Source organism: Oncorhynchus kisutch, linkage group LG1 (genome assembly GCF_002021735.2).
Source record: "Oncorhynchus kisutch isolate 150728-3 linkage group LG1, Okis_V2, whole genome shotgun sequence".
Lineage (NCBI taxonomy): Eukaryota > Metazoa > Chordata > Actinopteri > Salmoniformes > Salmonidae > Oncorhynchus > Oncorhynchus kisutch.
Window position 1 is genome coordinate 66672555 of NC_034174.2, and position 23511 is coordinate 66696065.

General features: G+C 43.8%; 1 protein-coding gene across 2 annotated transcripts; it reads left to right on the forward strand.

Moving 5' to 3' along the window:
* On the forward strand, positions 1-23195 carry LOC109888878 (dual specificity mitogen-activated protein kinase kinase 7-like). 2 transcript variants are annotated; one of them, XM_020480044.2, is made up of 12 exons: positions 3-235; positions 1768-1815; positions 9035-9182; positions 9368-9434; positions 10904-11017; positions 14442-14561; positions 14647-14754; positions 14979-15158; positions 15379-15459; positions 16424-16566; positions 16726-16771; positions 16998-23195. In XM_020480044.2, exons 1-12 carry the CDS (start codon positions 112-114, stop codon positions 17136-17138), a joined length of 1320 nt encoding a protein of 439 aa, XP_020335633.2. In that variant the 5' UTR covers positions 3-111; the 3' UTR covers positions 17139-23195. The 2 variants fall into 2 exon arrangements, with proteins under 2 accessions (XP_031686645.1, XP_020335633.2); XM_031830785.1 differs by lacking the exon at positions 1768-1815 and having other exon boundaries at positions 1-235.
* Positions 23196-23511: the final 316 nt, after the last annotated feature.

Below are 23511 nucleotides of genomic sequence, written 5' to 3' on the forward strand. Positions count from 1 at the left end.
CCTGATCGCGCCTGCCTTCAATCATTGAGGGCATATATTTCCATCGTTAAAGTGGTCACTCGGTTATCTACTCAAATATAGATCATCTTTGATAGTGTTCAATATTTCAAGATGTCGTCGCTGGAACAGAGACTCTCCAGAATCGAGGAGAAACTAAAGCAAGAAAATAAAGAAGCTCGTAGAAGAATTGACCTCAATATCGACATGAGTCCACAACGTTCACGTCCGAGGCCAAGTGAGTATCCGTGGGGGAGTCGGTAACCGAGAGAGGACAGAGAAAATAAGCGAAAGGAGAGGCAGAGAGAGGGTGTGATAGGGATATGCTGCTGCTGTTAGTTAACATGCTAACAGGCTAAATGGATAAACAAATACCCCAGCTCGGGACGTTGCCCTGCCCAGAGATGTCATGTGTGTGCATGTATATAACATATCAACAACTTTTTGAAACTATGTAAGCCAGCATTTGATATCAGTGCAACGTTGTAACAGAAACAACTCAATTTAAATCCCGAACTGTGTTTTGTTTCGGTCCTATCAACTGCTGGCTAGCTCTAGCAGGCCTTATCATCCATCCGTCAGACAATTTGTTGTTAATTTCTCGGCACGGAACAATTAGCTGTCTTTCAGTATTTGACATGTATATCTGGTCTAATATGGTTCATTAAGCAGACATGGCTTGTGTGTATATACATTTCTAGCGAAACTTCCAGTATGATTTTGACCGAGTCAATGTTAGTAGTCAGTTAGCTCGAAAAGCGAACGTTAGCTTAACGCAGCTTGCCAGTTAGTTGCGTGAACACACTTGCCAGCTATAACGTTCAAGATCGCTAGCAAGCTACCCCTGAAAGTGGCTCTTGTCACGTCACAAATTGCACGAATATTGTACTGTTAGTAAATACAACACTAAACGGCTGTTATCTTTTTGGTGTTTCCATTTTCTAAACCAATTCTATATGTCTGATAAGCCCGTGATTTGTTTCGCATGAATGCTGTTCTCATATTTTGGGCATGATTGATATTTCGGCAGTCTTGTTAATCTTTGGCAGATAATGTTTTGGTCATAATGTAGACGAACACATCTGGCATAATATAACTGGCTAGTTAGAGACTTTTCCAGCCAAGCCACCAAAATGCACCATGTGGAATTTATCCCAACAGCCCTGATTTAGGATCAGTTTACAGCCGATATGAAGGTCAAACATTTCAAACAGGCTCCTGCCCAATACTTCTGGGTGAATTTCATCTTGAACCATTCAATGCCAGCCACATTTAGTGTAATGTGGTGATATGGGTACTCAACCCTATGCTGATAGTGGTGGTGGTGTCCTGAGGTCAATTGCTATACTTTTCAATCAAGGTATTTGATGTTTTCTTCTCACTTATTTTCCACAACAAATCGGACAACGTGAATGACCCAGTGGTGTTAGCTTTACAACCAGCCTCATTGGAAAGCTAAAGGCACGGGAAAGCAAAGATGGTGTGGTAATGCCTCCCTCTTATTTTTGACGAGCTCAGCATTTGAGGTGCTAGTTTTTATTTTCGCACACACAGAATATCAACTGGTGTATCTGAGGTGCTCTTGATTGATTGAGCTTTCCTTCATTTTGTTTTGTGTGTGCGTGTTAGTAAGGGGTTGTAGTTCATTGGTATGTGTGTGGTAGTTTATTGGTGAGTCTCTGTGGGTGTTAGACAGGGTATGTGTGAGTGAGTACCTGGCACTGAACAGTGCAGTAATGTGCACGTGTGTATTTTCTCTCCTCTGTCCAGTCATCGTGATCCAGCTCAGTCCTGCTCCAGCTCCTTCCCAGCGTGCAGGTATCATTCAATCATTGCTCTCTCTCTCTGCCACTGCACCCTCCATCCTTCTCTTTCTCACAATCCATTCTTTCTCACTCTCCTTTCTCTCCCCATCTCCATGTCACTCCTCCTATTCATTAGCAAGGGAACATTTCACCCTCAGTAGCTCAGAACAGAACGTACAGAGGCTAGTAACTTCATATATTCTTCAGATGGTTTCACCAAACCTGAATGACTGGCCTGAATGATACCTTACCAGCGCTTATACATTGTCCTTAGTTTTGAATGTAGACCTAAATGAATTGCAGTACACAGCCAATGTATTCTCCTCTCACAAAATGTGTAATAGGCTAAGGCTATTGTTGTGTAAAATTGGTATTTAGCCTTAAATTGTGTACAGCACACCTAAAATATTCGAAGACTATTCTGACCCGTTTTTTTCTTTTCAAGTGGCCATTTGCACTGTATCCCCAGTTGGTCGTCACTCTCACCTCCACTCTAATCTCATTCTCCCTCCATCCCTTCTTCTCCATGTGTGAGTGCCAGTGGCAGGGCAGTGCAGTGAGTGTGTATGCCTGGGTCTGCGTGTGTGTGGATATTATTAACCCCTGTTTTGCTGGATGCAGAGACATGGTGCATGTGGCTTCCTGCACGGTTTTTATTAGTCTAATCCAGCATCCCACCACCGGTTGGTCTGCAGGAGTGCTGCTGTGGCCAAATCTGACCACCTCTTCCTCTTCATGTCGGAAGACTTGTCCTTCAGTCTGTTTGTCTGTCATGTCTTCCATCCAGGCTGGGCCTATGTCTGTGTCCAAGCTGGCATTCTCATTGCTCTGCAGTTCAGGCTGTCTGACAAGTCCATTTCTGTCTGTCTTGTTGTACGTCTGTCGGTTTGTTTCTTCCATGCTCTCTTTCTCAGGGTCAGATAGTGTTCTTTGTGCGCTAAGCATTCTCTCCTGGCATCCCTCTTGCAGTGGCACTGTCAATTGCCAGAGGTGCCTAAGTGGCTGATGTGTGTGTCTGTCTGGATCTAGTATGTGGAGGACAGTCTGGTCTTTGCCAAACCAAGAATTGCCCTGAGTCTACTACTAACCCCCACTAACCGATTCTCTCCAGTGAGCAGGTCCTGGCTGCAGGTGATTGAACCAAGGATAAAAGCTACTGCCTGGCGGTTCATTTCTCTTGAAAAGGCGTTTTAAAGAACTTTTCAACACTACCTCATTGCTTTGAAAACCTCAAACAAACCAAAGGCTCCAGAGGGTGCCCTTTGCCAAATGGCCCCTTTCACAGATTAGGAATGGTGCGCTCTTCACACAGTGTATAAAACATATATGAATTGATTTCATCTGAAGAAAATACATTGAACGTCTGAACTGAGGGTTGGTGGGGATTTTGTAGCCCTCTCCATGTCCTCTTCAGGGTGGTCTCTGAGGTCAGAGATCACTGAGAGCGCTACAATGTTCTGCAGCAGAGGGTCCACTCCATTTGGTCCTGCTAGCTAGATACTGACTGAGCAGCAGTCTGAGCGCATGGTCTGTTTGTGTGGTTGCATGGCGGGTCAAAGCTAACACTACTCTCGTAGCTGGTCTCCACTGCTCAGTGCTCACCCTGTCTATATCCCTTTAAAGTGTTGTCTCCTTGAACAATAACACTTTTTGCCTTTGTGTCAAATTAGGAAGTAAAAATTGATCGCTTGAACAAGCCTTCAAGTTCAATTGAAGTTGTTTACCTATGCTTTGCTAATATACAGGCTAAGGGTTGTCTTGCTGTTGCTAATACTTTAGGAATGTCTTGTAGAAGTGTTTTGTATTGTGGTGTATAGACATTCACAGCCGACCTCTGTTGTAGACTGAACTGATATCATTCTACTTACACTGGCCTGCTCTCTGTCCGTCAAGGTGAAATTGAGCATGGACTGCTTTCATTCACACCATTTCCCCTTATAGTGTACTACTTTTGACCAGGACCATTGGGGCTCTCATAGGGCTCTGGTCTATAGTGCACTAGGGGGGCATTTGGGATGCACGCTAAATGTGTACAAACTGAGAGGCAATGGGTGAGACCTTGATGTAGAATGACAATGAATTTTATAAGCCAACCTATACTGTGCTTTCAGAAAGTATTCAGACCCCTTCACTTTTCCCACAATTTGTTATGTTAGCCTTATTCTAAAATGTATGACATTTGTTTTTGTTCATCAATCTACACAATACCCCATAATGACAGAGCAAGAACTGTTTTTAGATTTTTTTAGCAATTTAAAAAAAAAAAAAAGCTGATCACATTTGATGTAAGTATTCAGACCGTTTACTCAGGACTTTGTTGAAGCACCTTTGGCAGCAGTTACAGCCTCAAGTCTTCTTGGATATGATGCTACAAGCTTGGCACACATGTATTTGGAGTTTCTCTCATTCTTCTCTGCAGATCCTGTCAACGCTCTTTCAGGTTGTATGGGGAGCGTTGCTGCACAGCTATTATCAGGTCTCTCCAGAGATGTTCAATCGGGTTCAAATGCAGGCTCTGGATGGGCCACTCAAGGACATTCAGAGACTTGTCCAGAAGCCACTCCTGCGCTGTCTTGGCTGTGTGTTAATCTTAGGGCTGCAATCCGGTTAACGGGATGATATGACAACAGCCAGTGAAAGTGAAGGGCGCCAAATTCAAAACCAACAAATCTCATAATTAAAATTCCTCAAACATACATGTACAGTGGGGCAAAAAAGTATTTAGTAAAAATTATGGTGGGAAGTAAGTATTTGGTCAATAACAAAAGTTTCTCAATACTTTGTTATATACCCTTTCTTGGCAATGACAGAGGTCAAGCGTTTTCTGTAAGTCTTCACAAGGTTTTCACACACTGTTGCTGGTATTTTGGCCCATTCCTCCATGCAGATCTCCTCTAGAGCAGTGATGTTTTGGGGCTGTTGCTGGGCAACACGGACTTTCAACTCCCTCCAAAGATCTTCTATGGGGTTGAAATCTGGAGACTGGCTAGGTCACTCCAGGACCTTGAAATGCTTACGAAGCCACTCCTTCGTTGCCCGGGCGGTGTGTTTGGGATCATTGTCATGCTGAAAGACACAGCCACGTTTCATCTTCAATGCCCTTGCTGATGGAAGGTTTTCACTCAATCTCACAATACATGGCCCCATTCATTCTTTACATGGATCAGTCGTCCTGGTCCCTTTGCAGAAAAACAGCCCCAAAGCATGATGTTTCCACCCCCATGCTTCACAGTAGGTATGGTGTTCTTTGGATGCAACTCAGCATTCTTTGTCCTCCAAACACGACGAGTTGAGTTTTTACCAAAAAGTTATATTATGGTTTCGTCTGACCATATGACATTCTCCCAATCTTCTTCTGGATCATCCAAATGCTCTCTAGCAAACTTCAGACGGGCCTGGACATGTATCCCCCTGCTTAAGCCAGTACGTCTGGCACTGCAGGATTTGAGTCCCTGGCGGCATAGTGTGTTACTGATGGTAGGCTTTGTTACTTTGGTCCCAGCTCTCTGCAGGTCATTCACGAGGTCCCCCCGTGTGGTTCTGGGATTTTTGCTCACCGTTCTTGTGATCATTTTGACCCCACGGGGTGAGATCTTGCGTGGAGCCCCAGAATGAGGGAGATTATCAGTGGTCTTGTATGTCTTCCATTTCCTAATAATTGCTCCCACAGTTGATTTCTTCAAACCAAGATGCTTACCTATTGCAGATTCAGTCTTCCCAGCCTGGTGCAGGTCTACAATTTGGTTTCTGGTGTCCTTTGACAGCTCTTTGGTCTTGGCTATAGTGGAGTTTGGAGTGTGACTGAGGTTGTGGACAGGTGTCTTTTATACAGATAACAAGTTCAAACAGGTGCCATTAATACAGGTAACGAGTGGAGGACAGAGGAGCCTCTTAAAGAAGTTACAGGTCTGTGAGAGCCAGAAATCTTGCTTGTTTGTAGGTGACCAAATACTTATTTTCCACCATAATTTTCAAATAAATTCATTAAAAATCCTACAATGTGATTTCCTGGATTTTTTTTCTCATTTTGTCTGTCATAGTTGAAGTGTACCTATGATGAAAATTACATGCCTCATCTTGTTAAATGGGAGAACTTGCACAATTGGTGGCTGACTAAATACTTTTTTGCCCCACTGTACCTCTCCTTAATGCAACCGCTGTGTCAGATTTCAAAAACTTGACGGAAAAAGCATACCATGCAAGAATCTGAGACGGCGCTCAGAAATAATACAATTAGCCGCCATGTTGGAGTCAACAGAAACCAGAAATTACATGATAAATATTCCCTTACCTTTTGATCTTCATCAGAATGCACTCCCAGGAATCCCAGGTCCACAATAAATGCTTGATTTGTTCAATAATGTCAAATCAAATTTATTTATATAGCCCTTCGTACATCAGCTGATATCTCAAAGTGCTGTACAGAAACCCAGCCTAAAACCCCAAACAGCAAGCAATGCAGGTGTAGAAGCACGGTGGCTAGGAAAAACTCCCTAGAAAGGCCAATACCTAGGAAGAGACCTAGAGTGGAACCAGGCTATGTGGGGTGGCCAGTCCTCTTCTGGCTGTGCCGGGTGGAGATTATAACAGAACATGGCCAAGATGTTCAAATGTTCATAAATGACCAGCATGGTCGAATAATAATAAGGCAGAACAGTTGAAACTGGAGCAGCAGCACAGTCAGGTGGAAGTTGAAACTGGAGCAGCAGCATGGCCAGGTGGACTGGGGACAGCAAGGAGTCATCATGTCAGGTAGTCCTGGGGCATGGTCCTAGGGCTCAGGTCAGTTGAAACTGGAACAGCAGCATGGCCAGGTGGACTGGGGACAGCAAGGAGTCATCATGTCAGGTAGTCCTGGGGCATGGTCCTAGGGCTCAGGTCCTCCGAGAGAGAGAAAGAAGGAGAGAATTAGAGAACGCACACTTAGATTCACACAGGACACCGAATAGGACAGGAGAAGTACTCCAGATATAACAAACTGACCCCAGCCCCCCGACACAAACTACTGCAGCATAAATACTGGAGGCTGAGACAGGAGGGGTCAGGAGACACTGTGGCCCCATCCGAGGACACCCCCGGACAGGGCCAAACAGGAAGGATATAACCCCACCCACTTTGCCAAAGCACAGCCCCCACACCACTAGAGGGATATCTTCAACCACCAACTTACCATCCTGAGATTTATGTCCAATTAGCTACTTTTGTTAGCGCGTTTGGTATACATATCCAAACGCTTTCTTCGGTCAAAAAGTTATTACAGGTTGAAGACACATTTCAAACGAAGTACAGAATCAATCATTAGGATGTTTTTATCATAAATCTTCAATTAAGTTCCAACCAGAGAATTCCTTTGTGTCTGGAGGAATGGAACGCAAGTCGATATCACGTGGAATGCGCGTGACCAGGAAATGGCTCTCTGCCAGTAAGCTGACTCATTCAGCTCTTATTCAGTCCCATAACACAGTAGAATCCTCATTCAAGTTTCTAAAGACGGTTGACATCTAATGGAAGCCCTAGGAAGTGCAACTTCATTCATATCCCAATGTGAATTCAATTGGGCCTGGTTTGAAAATCCACCAACCTCAGATTTCTCACTTTCTGTTTGGATTTCTTCTCAGGTTTTTGCCTGCCATATGAGTTCTGTTATACTCAGACATCATTCAAACAGTTTTAGGAACCTCAGTGTTTTCTATCCAATACTACTAATAATATGCATATATTAGCAACTGAGACTGAGGAGCAGGCTGTTTACTCTGGGCACCTTCTGGGCAGCTTTCATCCAAGCTACTCGATAGTGCCCCTGCAGCCATAAGAAGTTAAGGATCTCTCTGCACTTTGCTCTGTTCATCTTTCCCTCGATCCTGACTAATCTCCCAGTGCCTGCCTCTGAAAAACATCACAGAATGATGCTGCCACCACCATGCTTCACCATATGGATGGTGCCAGGTTTCCTCCAGATGTGACGCTTGGCATTTAGGCCAAAGAGTCCAATCTCTATTTCATCAGACCAGAGAATCTTGTTTCTCATGGTCAGAGTCCTTTAGGTGCCTTTTGGCAAACTCCAAGCGGGCTGTCATGTGCCTTTTACTGAGGATTGGCTTACGTCTGGCCACTACCATAAAGGCATGATAGGTGGAGTGCTGCAGAGATGGTTGTCTTTCTGGAAGGTTCTCCCATCTCCACAGAGGAATTCTGGAGCTCTGTCAGTGACCATCAGGTTCTTGGTCACCTCCCTGACCAAGGCCCGATTGCTAAGTTTGGCCGGGCGGCCAGCTCTAGGAAGAGTCTTGGTGGTTCCAAACTTCCTCCATTTAAGAATGATGGATGCCACTGTGTATTTGGCGACCTTCAATAATGCAGACATTTTTTGGTACCCTTCCCCAGATCTGTGCCTCGACACAATGTCTCAGAGCTCTACGATAAAGTCCTTCGACCTCATGGCTTGGTTTTTGCTCTGACATATACTGTCTGCTGTGGGACCTTTTTTATATAGACAGGTTTGTGCCTTTCCAAATCATGTCCAATCAATTGAAATTACCACAGGTGGACTCTAATCAAGTTGTGGAAACATCTCATGGATGATCAATGGAAACAGGGTGCACCTGAGATCAATTTTGACTCATAGCAAAGGATCCTAATACTTATGTAAATAAGTATAAGTTCTGTTTTTTTGGAATACATTTGTAAAAATGTCTAAACCTGTTTTTGCTTTGTCATTATGGGGTATTGTGTGTAGATTTAAGGAAAATTGTTTATTTAATCAATTTTAGGATAAGGCTGTAACACAATGTGGAAAAAGTCAAGGGGTATGAATACTTTCTGAATGCACTGTAGACCTGTAACTGTCAGTGTGTTTTTTAAATTTATTTTTAATAGCCCATCAGTGACAGGGAGTTAGTATTGGAGCGCTGGGATTTTTCTATGTGGCTACATATCCTTAGGTCTCTCTCTGTGTCACTGTTTGGTCAAAGAGCTAGATAGATTCCACTACAACGCTGACCTCTTCAATGCTGTAAGCTCAATGATCATTAAGAAGAGAGATGAGGAAAGAGTGGAATTGATTACAGTAACACTAGTCTGGGTGCCAGTCTGTTTCTGACAACGACAAGTTTCCTAAAGCAGAAACTGTCTAAAACAGACTGGCCCCAGGCTATAATAAAGCACAGCCCCAGTCTTCTTCTTTTACCTTCCCTTCTAAATGATCCTCCTCTCCTGCCCCCCCCCCCCCCCAGCTCTTCAGCTGCCCCTGGCTAATGACGGAGGGGGGAGTCGCTCCTCGTCCTCTGAGAGCTCACCCCAGCACCATTCCTACCCCAGCCGCCCGCGACACATGCTCAACCTGCCCACGCCACAGTACGGCCTGGTGAAGAGCCTGGAGAAGTAAGACAAACGGAGCATACACACACACATGCATGAAGCAGATGCACACTGAGCATTCATGTTCTGGAAAGGGATACCGAAAGTAAAAAATAAATAATAATAATACAAAAAAAACGCTTCCATATACACGCATGCGTCAAATGACGCACCTAACCTTTTTGTGTGTCTGTGCCGTGTCCCCTTAGTGCGGAGATAGACCAGAAGCTGCAGGAGATCATGAAGCAGACAGGCTACCTGAAGATCGACGGCCAGGTAAGGGACTATCATTGCCTGAATTTATTTTTTGTATTTCTCTCTACTCATTAAAATAATGTGCTGTTTTGACAAGGGGACACCATTATAACTGGATATCATACACACAGCATTATGGGTACTGTAGTACATCATGCTACCTATCGGTCGACCGATTTGTGATTTTTTTTTTCCAATACCGATGCTGATTATTGGAAGACCAAAAGATCCGATGCCGATTAATCGGCCCATTTCTTTTATTATTTTTTTGTAATAATGACAATTACAAAAATACTGAATGAACACTTATTTTAACTTAATATAATACATCAATAAAATCAATTTAGCCTCAAGTAAATAATGAAACATGTTCAATTTGGTTTAAATAATGCAAAAACAAAGTGTTGGAGAAGAAAGTAAAAGTGCAATATGTGCTATGTAAGAAAGCTAACATTTCAGTTCCTTGCTCAGAACACATGAAAGCTGGTGGTTCCTTTTAACATGAGTCTTCAATATATTCCCAGGTAAGAAGTTTTAGGTTGTAGTTATTATAGGAATTATAGGACTATTTCCCTCTACCATTTGTATTTCATTAACTTTTGACTATTGGATGTTCTTATAGGCACTTTAGTATTGCCAGTGTAACAGTATAGCTTCCGTCCCTCTCCTCGCTCCTCCCTGGGCTCGAACCAGCAACACAGCGACAACCGCCACCATCGAAGCAGCGTTACCCATGCAGAGCAAGGGGAACAACTACTAGAAGGCTCAGAGCGAGTGACGTTTGAAATGCTATTAGCATGCGCTAACTAACTAGCCATTTCACTTCGGTTACACCAGCCTCATCTCGGGAGTTGATAGGCTTGAAGTCATAAACAGCGTAATGCTTGACGCACAACGAAGAGCTGCTGGCAAAACGCACGAAAGTGCTGTTTGAATGAATGTTTACACGCCTGCTTCTGCCTACCACCGCTCAGTCAGATACTTAGATACTTGTATGCTCAGTCAGATTATATGCAATGCAGGACACGCTAGATAATATCTAGTAATATCATCAACCATGTGTAGTTAACTAGTGATTATGATTGATTATTTTTTACAAGATAAGTTTAATGCTAGCTAGCAATTTACCTTGGCTTATTGCATTCGCGTAACAGGCAGTCTCCTTGTGGAGTGCAACGAGAGAGAGGCAGGTCGTTATTGCGTTGGACTAGTTAACTGTAAGGTTGCAAGATTGGATCCCCCGAGCTGACAAGGTGAAACTCTGTCGTTCTGCCCCTGAACAAGGCAGTTAACCCACCCCACCGTTCCTAGGCCGTCATTGAAAATAAGAATGTGTTCTTAACTGACTTGCCTAGTTAAATAAAGGTATATAAAAAAAAAAATTGGCGGCCAAAAATAATTAATCGGCCATTCCGTTTAATCGGTCCACCTCTACTACATATGCCATGTATGTTTGTCATTGACATGTTGTGACCTGTTTCCCTCCTCAGCGGTACCCAGCCGAGGTCAGTGACCTGATCAGCGAGGGGGAGATCGGCAGCGGCACGTGCGGTCAGGTGTTCAAAGTGCGCTTCAAGAAGACGGGCCACGTCATCGCCGTCAAAGTAAGCCTTGTCCTCCTCCAACTACAGCTTCTTGGCATTAAGACAATATACACTGCTAAAAAAAATCAAGGGAACACTTAAACAACACAATGTAACTCCAAGTCAATCACACTTCTGTGAAATCAAACTGTCTACTTTGGAAGCAACACTGATTGCCAATAAATTTCACATGCTGTTGTGCAAATGGAATAGACAACAGGTGGAAATTATAGGCAATTAGCAAGACACCCCCCAATAAAGGAGTGGTTCTGCAGGTGGTGACCAGACCACTGCTCAGTTCCTATGCTTCCTGGCTGATGTTTTGGTCACTTTTGAATGCTGGCGGTGCTTTCACTCTAGTGGTAGCATGAGACGGAGTTACAACCCACACAAGTGGCTCAGGTAGCTCATCCAGGATGGCACATCAATGCGAGCTGTGGCAAGAAGGTTTGCTGTGTCTGTCAGCGTAGTGTCCAGAGCATGGAGGCGCTACCAGGAGACGGCCCAGTACATCAGGAGATGTGGAGGAGGCCGTAGGAGAACAACCCAGCAGCAGGACCGCTACCTCTGCCTTTGTGCAAAATGACCTCCAGCAGGCCACAAATGTGCAAGTGTCTGCTCAAACGGTCAGAAACAGACTCCATGAGGGTGGTATGAGGGCCCGACGTCCACAGGTGGGGGTTGTGCTAACAGCCCAACACCGTGCAGGATGTTTGGCATTTGCCAGAGAACACCAAGATTGGCAAATTCGCCACTGGCGCCCTGTGCTCTTCACAGATGAAAGCAGGTTCACACTGAGCACATGTGACAGACGTGACAGAGTCTGGAGACGCCGTGGAGAACGTTATGCTGCCTGCAACATCCTCCAGCATGACCGGTTTGGCGGTGGGTCAGTCATGGTGTGGGGTGGCATTTCTTTGGGGGGGCGCACAGCCCTCCATGTGCTCGCCAGAGGTAGCCTGACTGCCATTAGGTACCAAAATGAGATCCTCAGACCCCTTGTGAGACCATATGCTGGTGCGGTTGGCCCTGGGTTCCTCCTAATGCAAGACAATGCTAGACCTCATGTGGCTGGAGTGTGTCAGCAGTTCCTGCAAGAGGAAGGCATTGATGCTATGGACTGGCTGGCCCATTCCCCAGACCTGAATCCAATTGAGCACATCTGGGACATCATGTCTCGCTCCATCCACCAACGCCACGTTGCACCACAGACGGTCCAGGAGTTGGTGGATGCTTCAGTCCAGGTCTGGGAGGAGATCCCTCAGGAGACCATCCGCCACCTCATCAGGAGCATGCCCAGGTGTTGTAGGGAGGTCATACAGGCACATGGAGGCCACACACACTACTGAGCCTCATTTTGACTTGTTTTAAGGACATTCCATCAAAGTTGGATCAGCCTGTAGTGTGGTTTTCCACTTTAATTTTGAGTGTGACTCCAAATCCAGACCTCCATGGGTTGATCAATTTGATTTCCATTGATCATTTTTGTGTAATGTTGTCAGCTCATTCAACTATGTTAAGAAAAAAGTGTTTAATAAGAATATTTCATTCATTCAGATCTAGGATGTGTTATTTTAGTGTTCCCTTTATATTTTTGAGCAGTGTATAATAGTACTGGATTGCATTTTAAACAAGCAGTCTGAAAGCACGTTACATTGTCTGGCAGGGGGGTCACTTCACTTTCATTATTAGCACCTCATGTCTTGAGGATGAAAAGTCTGTCCTTCCGGCCTCCGCTCTGTTTCTGTTGTCCTGAATGCATTGTCTTGTTGCAGTTTGACACTTACGATACACTATACTTTATTGTCCATTTAGATGGAAATTAATTTAGTGGTGTCCGCATACAAACACAGCACAACACATTACATGCAGTACAGAACACTGGAAAGTTGGTACACATTTTCACATATTCAAAGTCTCTGCAGCCTACTGCCTGACTGTGTATTGGGTCTGCAGCTGTCCTATGTCCCACTGTTCTACAGCCTAGTGGCATGAAACTAGCCTTGCTCCTATTCTTGCTGAACAGTGGGACCATTAATCGCCTTCCGGAGGGCAGCAGCTCGAAACGTTAGGCCTATTCTGTTATGCAAGTGATGTGTGGATGTTCTATTGCCGCTATTTGGGTTAAGGCCATAGCATTGGTTTTTCCTACTGTGGCAGAACACATAATTCCATAGCAGCTGATTTGACCAGAGGATATAACTGTTGGAGGCAGCCCTGGGCTGTTTGTCCGTTCAGTATCGCTCTTCTTTTTTCTATCGGTTTGTCTCTGGGCTTTGCCTTCCATTGTTTATCCTCACACAATGATAGTAATTATACTGTATCGTCACTTCTACAATTAACCCCCCCATTTATCTTAACTGTTTAACTGTTAGGAAGTCAGTCACTACTAGTCTATGGGGAGTTGCTTACAATGCTTATTCTTGGTATACACAGTCATGGTTACAAGCACAAACAACATGGCCTACAGGGATAATGGCAGACACTAGAGCCTGTAAATGATCTATTATAGCGATGCTATTTAATATGTAGAATGCTATAGTTTTTTTTCAGCCTTAACTGGCTGGTATAAACATTATAATCAGTGTGTTCTGTTAAAATACATAGGCCAAGGCCTCCCGGGTGGCGCAGTGGTTAAGGGCGCTGTACTGCAGCACCAGCTGTGCCACCAGAGACTCTGGGTTCGCGACCAGGCTCTGTCGTAACCGGCCGCGACCGGGAGGTCCGTGGGCCAACGCACAATTGGCCTAGTGTCGTCCGGGTTAGGGAGGGTTTGGCCGGTAGGGAAATCCTTGTCTCATCGCGCACCAGCGATGCATCCTCCGACACATTGGTGCGGCTGGCTTCCGGGTTGGATGGCGCTGTGTTAAGAAGCAGTGCGGCTTGGTTGGGCTGTTTATCGGAGGACGCGTGACTTTCAACCTTCGTCTCTCCCGAGCCCGTATGGGAGTTGTAGCGATGAGACAAGATAGTAGCTACTAAAACAATTGGATACCACGAAATTGGGGAGAAAAAGGGGTAAAATTCTAAACATAGGCCTACCTCCATCTTTCAATCATATACAGTTTCACTTTTCACCATCTGGTGACTATTTGGATGAGGGGGTGGTGGGAATAGGTTTGGTTTGGATGGGGCTGTGGAGGTAAGATGCTGGAAACAGCTGATATTCTGGAGTGAGGTAGGTTACTATGGTTACCCAGAGACAGATTGGACCATGAAGCACTTATAGTGGATAATCCCCTTTAAATCTCCTTTTTAGTGTAGGATTAGTCCTAATCGGTGTCCTGGAAACTGGCAGTATGTGATTGGCTAATGGTTAAGTGCTAGACAGGTGTGCGGGGCGGGCGGCGTTGTAAATTAGTGATGCCATCCAGTTGCTTGAAGTTCTCCCTCAACTGAAATATCAACGTTCAATATTGATGACTGATTTATTGTGTGTCACCAGCAAATGCGCCGGACAGGAAATAAGGATGAGAACAAGAGGATTCTGATGGATCTGGATGTTGTGCTGAAGAGCCACGACTGCCCTTACATCATCCAGTGCTACGGCGCCATAGTTACCAACGTGAGTCACACGCACAGATCATTTAGTGTTTCACTGTTCTGTTTTAAATGCCAATGTTGTGTGACTGACTGTGATTGGTCTTCAGACGGATGTGTTCATCGCAATGGAGCTGATGGGGACGTGTGCTGAGAAACTCAAGAAGAGGATCCAGGGGCCCATCCCTGAACGCATCCTGGGAAAGATGACTGTGGCAGTGAGTCTCTCCATCTCATCTATTATCTCTTGCTCTGTCATAGCCTCTTTTCAGACTTTGAGCTGAAACTCAAATTCTGAATAAGAAATTGGCCTTAATTTTCAATTAGGATTCTTTAAGTTCAGTTTATCTCCTGAATTTAGTTAAAATGGAATTGACCCCATCCCGTAAAGTTTGTTCACCTTCTCTTCAATGAAGTAGAGTGTTACCCTTTTTGTCTACAGATAGTGTCGGCTCTGCTGTACCTGAAGGAGAAGCACGGTGTGATCCACCGGGACGTGAAGCCCTCCAACATTCTGTTGGACAACAAGGGCCAGATCAAGCTGTGTGACTTTGGCATCAGCGGACGACTCGTCGACTCCAAGGCCAAGACCCGCAGCGCCGGCTGTGCTGCCTACATGGCTGTGAGTCACCTTGGTAGACACACACACACTACCATTACATTCTACCACGTTTAACCTACCGAAGTGAAGGCTGCCATTTTAAAGCGCCACTATTTTTCCACCTGGGTTGCACATACAAATGCTGAGTTCTGCTGTCCTCTGTAAATGTTTTTAATTTCCCTGTGTATTGGTACAAGAAATGCAGTTTCCCCCTAACCCAAGCCTGTTTCTGTGTCCCCAGCCTGAGAGAATAGACCCCCCAGATCCCAGCAAGCCTGACTATGACATCCGAGCAGACGTCTGGAGCCTGGGCATCTCTCTGGTAAAACACCCCCACTACTGCATCACACCCTATTCCCTATGTAGTGCACTTCTTTTGGTCAGTCCTGTGCCTTCGTATGTGGCCCTGGCCAAAAGTTGAGAGCCTTAGCTACCTTCTACGCTTTGACACTTCTCAATGTCCTGTCATCCATCTGAAAGGATCAAAATGGGTGTAAGCGATATGATAATTGCTCCATCAAGCCTTTTGGTAGGCTTGGTGGACTTTCCACCATGTTGTTTACACCCATCCGGCTTTTCACATCTTCAAGGGAGCATGAAATGGTGTCTAGGTTTACGTATGGTGTCCAATTTACGTAGCGACAACATGAACATTCTATTGTCGTCCAACATCAAACTTGTCATTGTGGAAAAGTATAAACACACAACGACGTCAGCAATCCGGGGCTCCAAATAGCATACTTTCTCTATTTTAAAACCAGTAAACCGATCTGTATAAAAGTGAATTCAGTAAATGTCAACCTAGCAAGCCAGGCAACTAAAAGCAATTTTCTAAATAATATTTTGGTTTGTTTGCCAGATCAAATAATGACCAGAGTATAGCTGACAACGTCTTAACTTCAGCCACTTTTTATGATTTATTATTAGAAAATGAACTCATCACCATTATTTACAAGGTAATGGTATACTTACAGAAAATAACTTCCTGCCACAGTTTGACGAAATAAGTTGTTTGTTGTATCTGAGAATGTTAGGACTCATACATCAACTCGCAGAAGGATTTGGTCTGGTTGCTGTGTCAGTCTGGTAACCACAACAACAGACATAGCGACAGTCGCAACAAGAAAACTCACAGTCACCGCGACAGTCTACAGACATTCCACTGGAGTATAAATTAAATGTTGTTTTGACCAGCGACACTTGTCGCATTCTAATTGTCTACAGACATGTCGTTAGACCAAGTATAAACTGGCCTTAACGCTGTAATGTGTCACCTCGGCCTGCAGGTGGAGCTGGCCACAGGACAGTTCCCCTATAAGAACTGCAAGACTGACTTTGAGGTCCTGACCAAAGTGCTGCAGGAAGACCCTCCCTCGCTCCCCCTCAGCATGGACTTCTCCCTCGACTTCCAGTCCTTCGTCAAAGACTGGTGAGACAAAACACACTGTGTGACTCATTGAGAGAGTTTATTATATATTTATGCAGTCTTACTGCTCTCAACCAGTCTCTACTGACAGTACAGTTGCTAAGTAATATCAAGTGCTTTTTGTCTGTTCATTTTTACGTCACTGACTGCCTCTTTCCACAGCCTCACAAAGGATCACAGAAAAAGGCCAAAATACCACAAGCTGCTCGTAAGTCTCTCCTTTCCAGCTATTCACACACTGATTAACCACCACCACTCTAAACCATGATTAGGGATTACAAGAAAGAGACAAAGGGAAGAATGTCGTCTGAATTAAATGTTTAGTAGAAGAAAACAAATCTGTACATTAGAGAAAGCGAGTGGATGCAGTGTTCTAACCCTCCTCTCTGCTGCCCTTCCCTTCCTTCTCATTGTTATCCCTCTGTCTCCCCCAGGAGCACAGTTTCATTCGGCGCTATGAGGTGCTGGTGGTGGACGTGGCGGGCTGGTTCCAGGCGGTGATGGAGCGCACTGAGTCGCCGCGCAGCAGCCAATGTTACAGCCAGCACCAGCTCCACTCGCTCTTCAGCAGGTAGCCCCCGGCCACTGGCCCTGCCCCGGAGCAACTGGAGCCTACAGCCGGGAGACCCCGGAGAGGGACGGAGACACGGAGTAGGCCTAAAACCCTAGACAGACAGACTGGCTCTGTGAATTGATTGATTGAGTCTGGTTGATTGACTGATTGAGTCTGGATCAGGACAGACAGACACGCGGGAGAGTAGAGCTTCACACTGTAGTTCGGCGTCATCAGAAGTCATATCAGCACATGTACATTATTATCGCGAACACCTTGGCACATACTGTAGGTTACTCTAATGCATGCTCACTTTTCCATCCATTAGATACTGACGTACAGTAGTGATACTGTAAATGCATTTACGTGGTTAAACACATACAGAAATACTACTCACTCACTAGTCATATCTCACGCTCCTGTATAATCTTGTTCAGCTCCAGCTCAGGCCCTAGTCAAAGCTACGGGGTCTGACAACAGAGTAGTCGATACACACTGGAGCTAATTTCTGCTACATCATGTAGTATTAAGAAGATGTAAAAGTCCCTACGGCAAGCCCAGAGGCCCAGTTTCATCCGCAGTGATGGTTAGGCTCAGAAGTGGAAGGTTCCGTGCAATATTCAGCTGGGTGTTTTATTTCTATACTTTTCAACAGGTTGTGTATGTGTGTGTGTGTGTGTACTAAGACACGAGTGTACGCTCACTTATGGATGGCATATAGCTGTCCCACTATCTCTAACAGACCAACTAGACCCGCTGTATTTGTTTCAGTCTGGGTACAGTCTGGTTTTTAACCATAGGTTTGAAAATACTGTAGATGACAGAAACATTATCTTTGATTCAAATGCTTAGAGAGAATATAAACAAGTACATGTTCTAGCAGCTTTGAATTGGGAAAAACTGCAAAAAAAGACCAAAAAAAGTTGGGTTATGCGTAGCTCTGTAGAAAAGGTGTTTTGTATTTATTTATTTAGAGTGGAACTAGATAACAGGTGGAGGGATACAGGGGAGGACAAAAGTCTGCCTTTTATCAGACTTGGTTTACTTAATTTACCCCAGCTGCTGTGGTGAAACTCAGTCAGGGAAACTGTACTGCCAGGTAGATGAGGAAAGAAGAGGCTGAGTGGCATTGTTGCTTTTTGTTGAATAGAAGTGTTACAAAAGAAAACAGTTTGGAGGGGAGATGTGAGTTATTTTTGTTAAGAAATAGGCAAGAGACCCTATACAAATAATACAATAACATATATTTTTGGCTGTGGAGCATTTCAACCCTCCCCCTCCGCTCTTTCTCAATGCCACTCAGCCTCTCTTCTTTCTTTCATTCTTTCTGCTGTTCCATCTTTTAGAGGCTCCACAGTTTTGTCAAACCAAAGGTGGTAGTTGTCGGTTGAGTGTGTCACACAGGCCCTCCTGACTGTTGCCTCCCCTCCTGCAGGGCCAGAGCCAAAGCCAGGTAGAGAAGACTACTACCTCCCCATTGGGAGTTTGCAAGATGGCACTGACAGGTCTGGGATCAGACTTCCCCAACACACACCAAGCCAAATCCCTGCTAGACACAGACACGATAGGAGAGGGAGATCAACGGTATGTCAGAGAAATGGAGAGAGGGACTGGAAACGTTGACTATGAATATGTGCAGAAGAAGAGCTAGGGAGAAGCAAGATGAGGAAAGTTGAGTTGGATAAAAAAAAAAGTATTTGAGATGGAAGGATGAGGTGAAAAGGAATGGAGGAAGAGAAGGATAAGAAAGTGTGACAGAAGGTCAAGAGGGGTACGCGACAGAAGGTTTAGGGCCGTCTTGAGCTAGTGAGGGAGGAGTGACTGAGCAGAGAAGTGAGTGGTTTGATAACAGAGATGTGAGGAGAGAGATTTTGGAGCCCTGAATTCAGCCATAGGCAGGCTATGGATCAGATGTTGAAGCTAGCTGGACATTGTAAAAGCTTTCAATGGTGTTTCACCAATATATACGAATTATGATTTTTAGGGCGTGAATTAGGATTTGTGTTTTGATTGTTTGGTGTTCTATTCATTATTGTATCTTTCAAAAAATATTTAATTATTTATTACATTGCTACAACTGCTGCTAAATTTTTTTATCTAGACTCTGCTGTCTAATTGTCCCCCAAAGGACAAATACTTATCTTTTTAAACCAAATAAGTGAAGTAATGCAATGTCTTTACAGTTACCAAATACAGAAAAGCAAGTCTGATGGTGAATGGTGTGAGGGAACACTGACAGAGAGCTAAACCCATAGATGAGTAGCATAGGTTAACGTCACAAAACTAATCCACACAATTGATGTACACCTCACGTGTCTCTAACAATGTAATAGTATGTTGTAGTCACAATTATATCGCACTACAGCACCGCAAAGTCTAGTCGTTAATAGTGAAGGAGTGTCCGTCTGTCCGTCCTGACCTGTGAACCTTGACCTTTTGCTCCCTGACCTTGGACATTGTAGTCCAGGGTCACACTAATTTAGAATTAGAATGGTCTGTCTGTCTGTGGGCCTCCTGCAAGCTCAACCCTTGACGTTACACACCAAAGGTGTCATCAACGAAAACGAGTTATTGATATTCTAATTGATTACTAGGACTACGATATATTCTTAGTTTCTCTGTAGCTAGTGAGTGATAGGGGGAGGGGGCACTTTAGGGGTAGCAATGCCTGTGTGTGTAGAATACAGGGAGAGACTTGTACTCTGACAAAGCCCGGGCACAGCAATCACACCCACTCAGCCAGACAGACCTATTTACTGTGTAAACTGGTACTGTAATAAGCCACTGCTCACCATCACCAAGTCTTGGGAGAGTTCAGGAGATTGGCTGTGTTGCAGGTAGAATATACATGGTTCTCTTATCGTTGTGGAATAGAGAACAGTGTTGGTTCTTTGTTATGTTTCAGGCTGCAATGTTCTGTTTGTTGCCCAGACGCAAATCATCATGGACCGACTTTGTTCCATGGTTCTTCGATTTTGGTTCTATATGCAATCAGGTAGTGACACACATTATTATACAATCAAGGCTGCCTGGCCCACTTGCTCAAAGTTTTAAAATACTGACTTTATGTACTATTTACATGCTCTCTACCCCTTGGGTTGTCCAAAATCACTAGAAAGTGCACTCTACTCAAAGTGCTCCCTATTCTCCCAGTCTTGGCTGTCCAGTGCTGTGTCAGACCCAGTCTCCCACTGTCAACTTTCTCTTTTGTTTTGTTGATGTCTGTTTACAAGCACACACGTGGTCTGTATGTGGTTTGAAAACACCTGACAGGTGACTGTGCCACTCTTCACCTTTCTGAAAACAGCAGGAACTTTTTTTTGTTGGTTTAGTCCAAAACCGAATGACTTGGGTGTTTTAGTGTGTTCGTAAAATGTATAATAATAAAAACGTTTGAATACTAATTCTAACCCATTGCCAAGGGCAGTGGTGGCGCGCCACACACACACCAAATGTAGGCTATAGACAGTATGTCCTCAGTGATGCTGATTGACTGCCGTTTAGTGGCTTTGTGTGTTCTTAGCAGGCAGTGGCAAAGCCAGCGCTGTTAGATGTACTCTGGTAGGGTGCCTCTGAAATCACACCCTATGTAGTGCATTACTTTATCACCAGGGCTCATAAGACCCTGGTCAAAAGTAGTGCACAATGTAGTGACTAGGGTGCCATTTTGGATGCACATAATAGTCTGCTGCTGCGCTGTACCTTGGGGGTGGGAGGGTGTGTCATCGCCCCATCTGTAAGTAAAACCAAATATCATTTTCACTATGCAGTCATTCAAATCCGTCAGCTTGCTGTACGTTAGGGAGTCCTCCTGTATATAAACATATGGTGATGAAACTGGACTTGGTGACCATATGAGATCTTCTCCCTAGTACGGTTGAAATCATGCCTTCAGCTAGTCCAGAGGGGAAATGAGTAAAGCGAGAGACGTGTTTGAGTGAGCTGACTATTTAAGGATTGTATTGGGGTTGGGGTGGGGCCGTCTGGTTGTAGTTTTTGGGGTGGGTTAATTGGGGTTTGTAGTTTGGGAGTTGCTAGTCCAATGCTGTAAGTATATCAATTGCATGTTATTGTCGCTGATGTAACTGCTATTGATTTTAGATTATGTTTGGGGGGGGGGGACAAAACTATATATTTATAATTTTTACAATTTTTTTTTTGCAAAATGTTTTAATTGTGTACTTAGGAAAATACACACTTTTGCCTTTTATGTTCTCTTGACTTGTTTTCAATCTGCTATTTGCAATATACATTTTTACTTGTATTGTCATTTAGTTGGTTTCATGGCGAGAATGATCGTGTACTATAGATCCTAGCAGCAGACTTTTTGTTGTTGTCCGTTCCTAAATGTGCCGTGTGTCTTTCATTCAATTAGCTGTGAGAGTGAGGATGGATGGAGGGCACAGTCTGTGTCTTTCATTCAATTAGCTGTGAGAGTGAGGATGGATGGAGGGCACAGTCTGTGTCTTTCATTCAATTAGCTGTGAGAGTGAGGATGGATGGAGGGCACGGTCTGTGTCTTGGAAGTGTTTTGTCTACCAAAAGTCAGATTTTATTATTTACCTTTTTCGTCCATTGTTTTTATTTTATTTTTTACAACTTTTATTATATTCAGGGAAAAGATGACACCAAATTTAATAAATACATTTCCAGATGATCCTTGAGAGCGTTTGAGATGGAGTGTGACAGTGTAGTCGTTCTGGAACGCCGGGGTCAAAGGTGTCTTTTTCTCGCAGAGCGGAGTTCACTGCTCCGTTTAGCCACTTCTTCACCCTGTGAAACCTTGGTCCTCCGATATCCTCTTAACTGAATTTGTTTAATTTTTTTCCATGATCAAAATATCATGATTGATTGTTTCTCGGTTTAAATCTTTTGTGTGCCATTTAATTTGTTTTATTTCTACCCAGAAACCTCACTTTGTTTTTGTGGTTCTCTGATGCTGTATTAAGCTGTATGGTCAAACTCATTTGACTACATTTGAAATGGCACCCTATTCCCTAAATGGTGCACCTGAAGTAGTGCACTACATCGGGAATGGGCGGTGCCATATGAGACGAAGGCAATGAGAGAGCGTCTTATTAATGCTGAAATTATCACGAATGGCGTTTGCACTTGGGCAGCTTTTGAGTCGAGTGGGGAGGAGTCGTTGGGAGCTCTTTCTGGTTGCAAACGTCCAGTTTGACCAATCACAGACCTGCGACTGGCAGAAAAAAACTTATTTCAACAATGTATATGTATGTTCACTATTTATTTGTCTGTTTTTATATATATTTTAAGCCAAACAAGACACACATGGTAAAGAGAATTGTCTGTCTGTCATTGGCGTTGCTGTTGATACAAAAGCCAAATATCAAACCACACTAACCCACAGGAAACATTGCTATTATAATGGAGTGGGTTTAACGTCTAGATAGTGTATGCTCTTTTAGTACTGGCTTGGCTGAGCTGTAGGATGTCTGTCTTCGTGTTTGTATACTTTAGTGTGTGTGTGTGTGTGTGTGTGTGTGTGTGTGTGTGCACTCCATTTGAAATCCTGCTCAGTCAAGCCAAACAGAGGTTATGGTTTAAATCTTAACATTTACAACATGGGTGGTATTAAAGAGTGCTATGCTAACAACCACTTAAGTTAGCTCCTATTGTTTGAAACAAGTAATGAATTATCCTCCTGAAACAGACTAGCAGTCAACGTTTTATGCATACTATGACTAATAGTTTTCTATTCCGAAGTGGATTGATTGGCTCGTATTTAACCTGCACTCTGTATCGAGGTGGAAACCGTTTTAAAATGTTGGTAAAGAATCATTTGCTTGTTCCCTAGGCTTTCTAAATGCAGTATTGCATGACTTGCTCGATTTGAAAGTGGAAAATGGTGTACTTTTTCATCTCCATTGCAATTCCATGGCTTTTTGTTTGTATGTATAACTCAAATGGTTTGTTCTGACGGTTGTATCAATCTACACAGCTACTGTCTCACTCTGCTTTTTGTTGTCTTTTCCTCTTTCAAACAGAAATGCCATTATATTGTGAATACCTCAGGATTTTTTTGGAGACAAATCAAATAAAGAAAAGTTGCTGAGAAGTTACATGAGTCTTTATTGCCTGAAGCTTGCCTGCCTCTTATGACTCAAACAATGTTAGTTTTATAAAGCTTAAGCATATTATGTTCAGTAGGAGTCCTACAAATAGATTGGGAAAAGCTGTAATTTTTGTAAAGCATGAAACATTCCTTATTACATGATCTGTGTCAATTGAAAACAACTAGAATGTTAGGAAGGTTTATTTTAATGCATTTGTCTATTACATTGTGTATGACATTTTGAATTTAACATTGATTATGAGATTGAGCCACTGAAAAAACAATGCAACCGAAGGCCAAACAACGTTGATTTACTGTC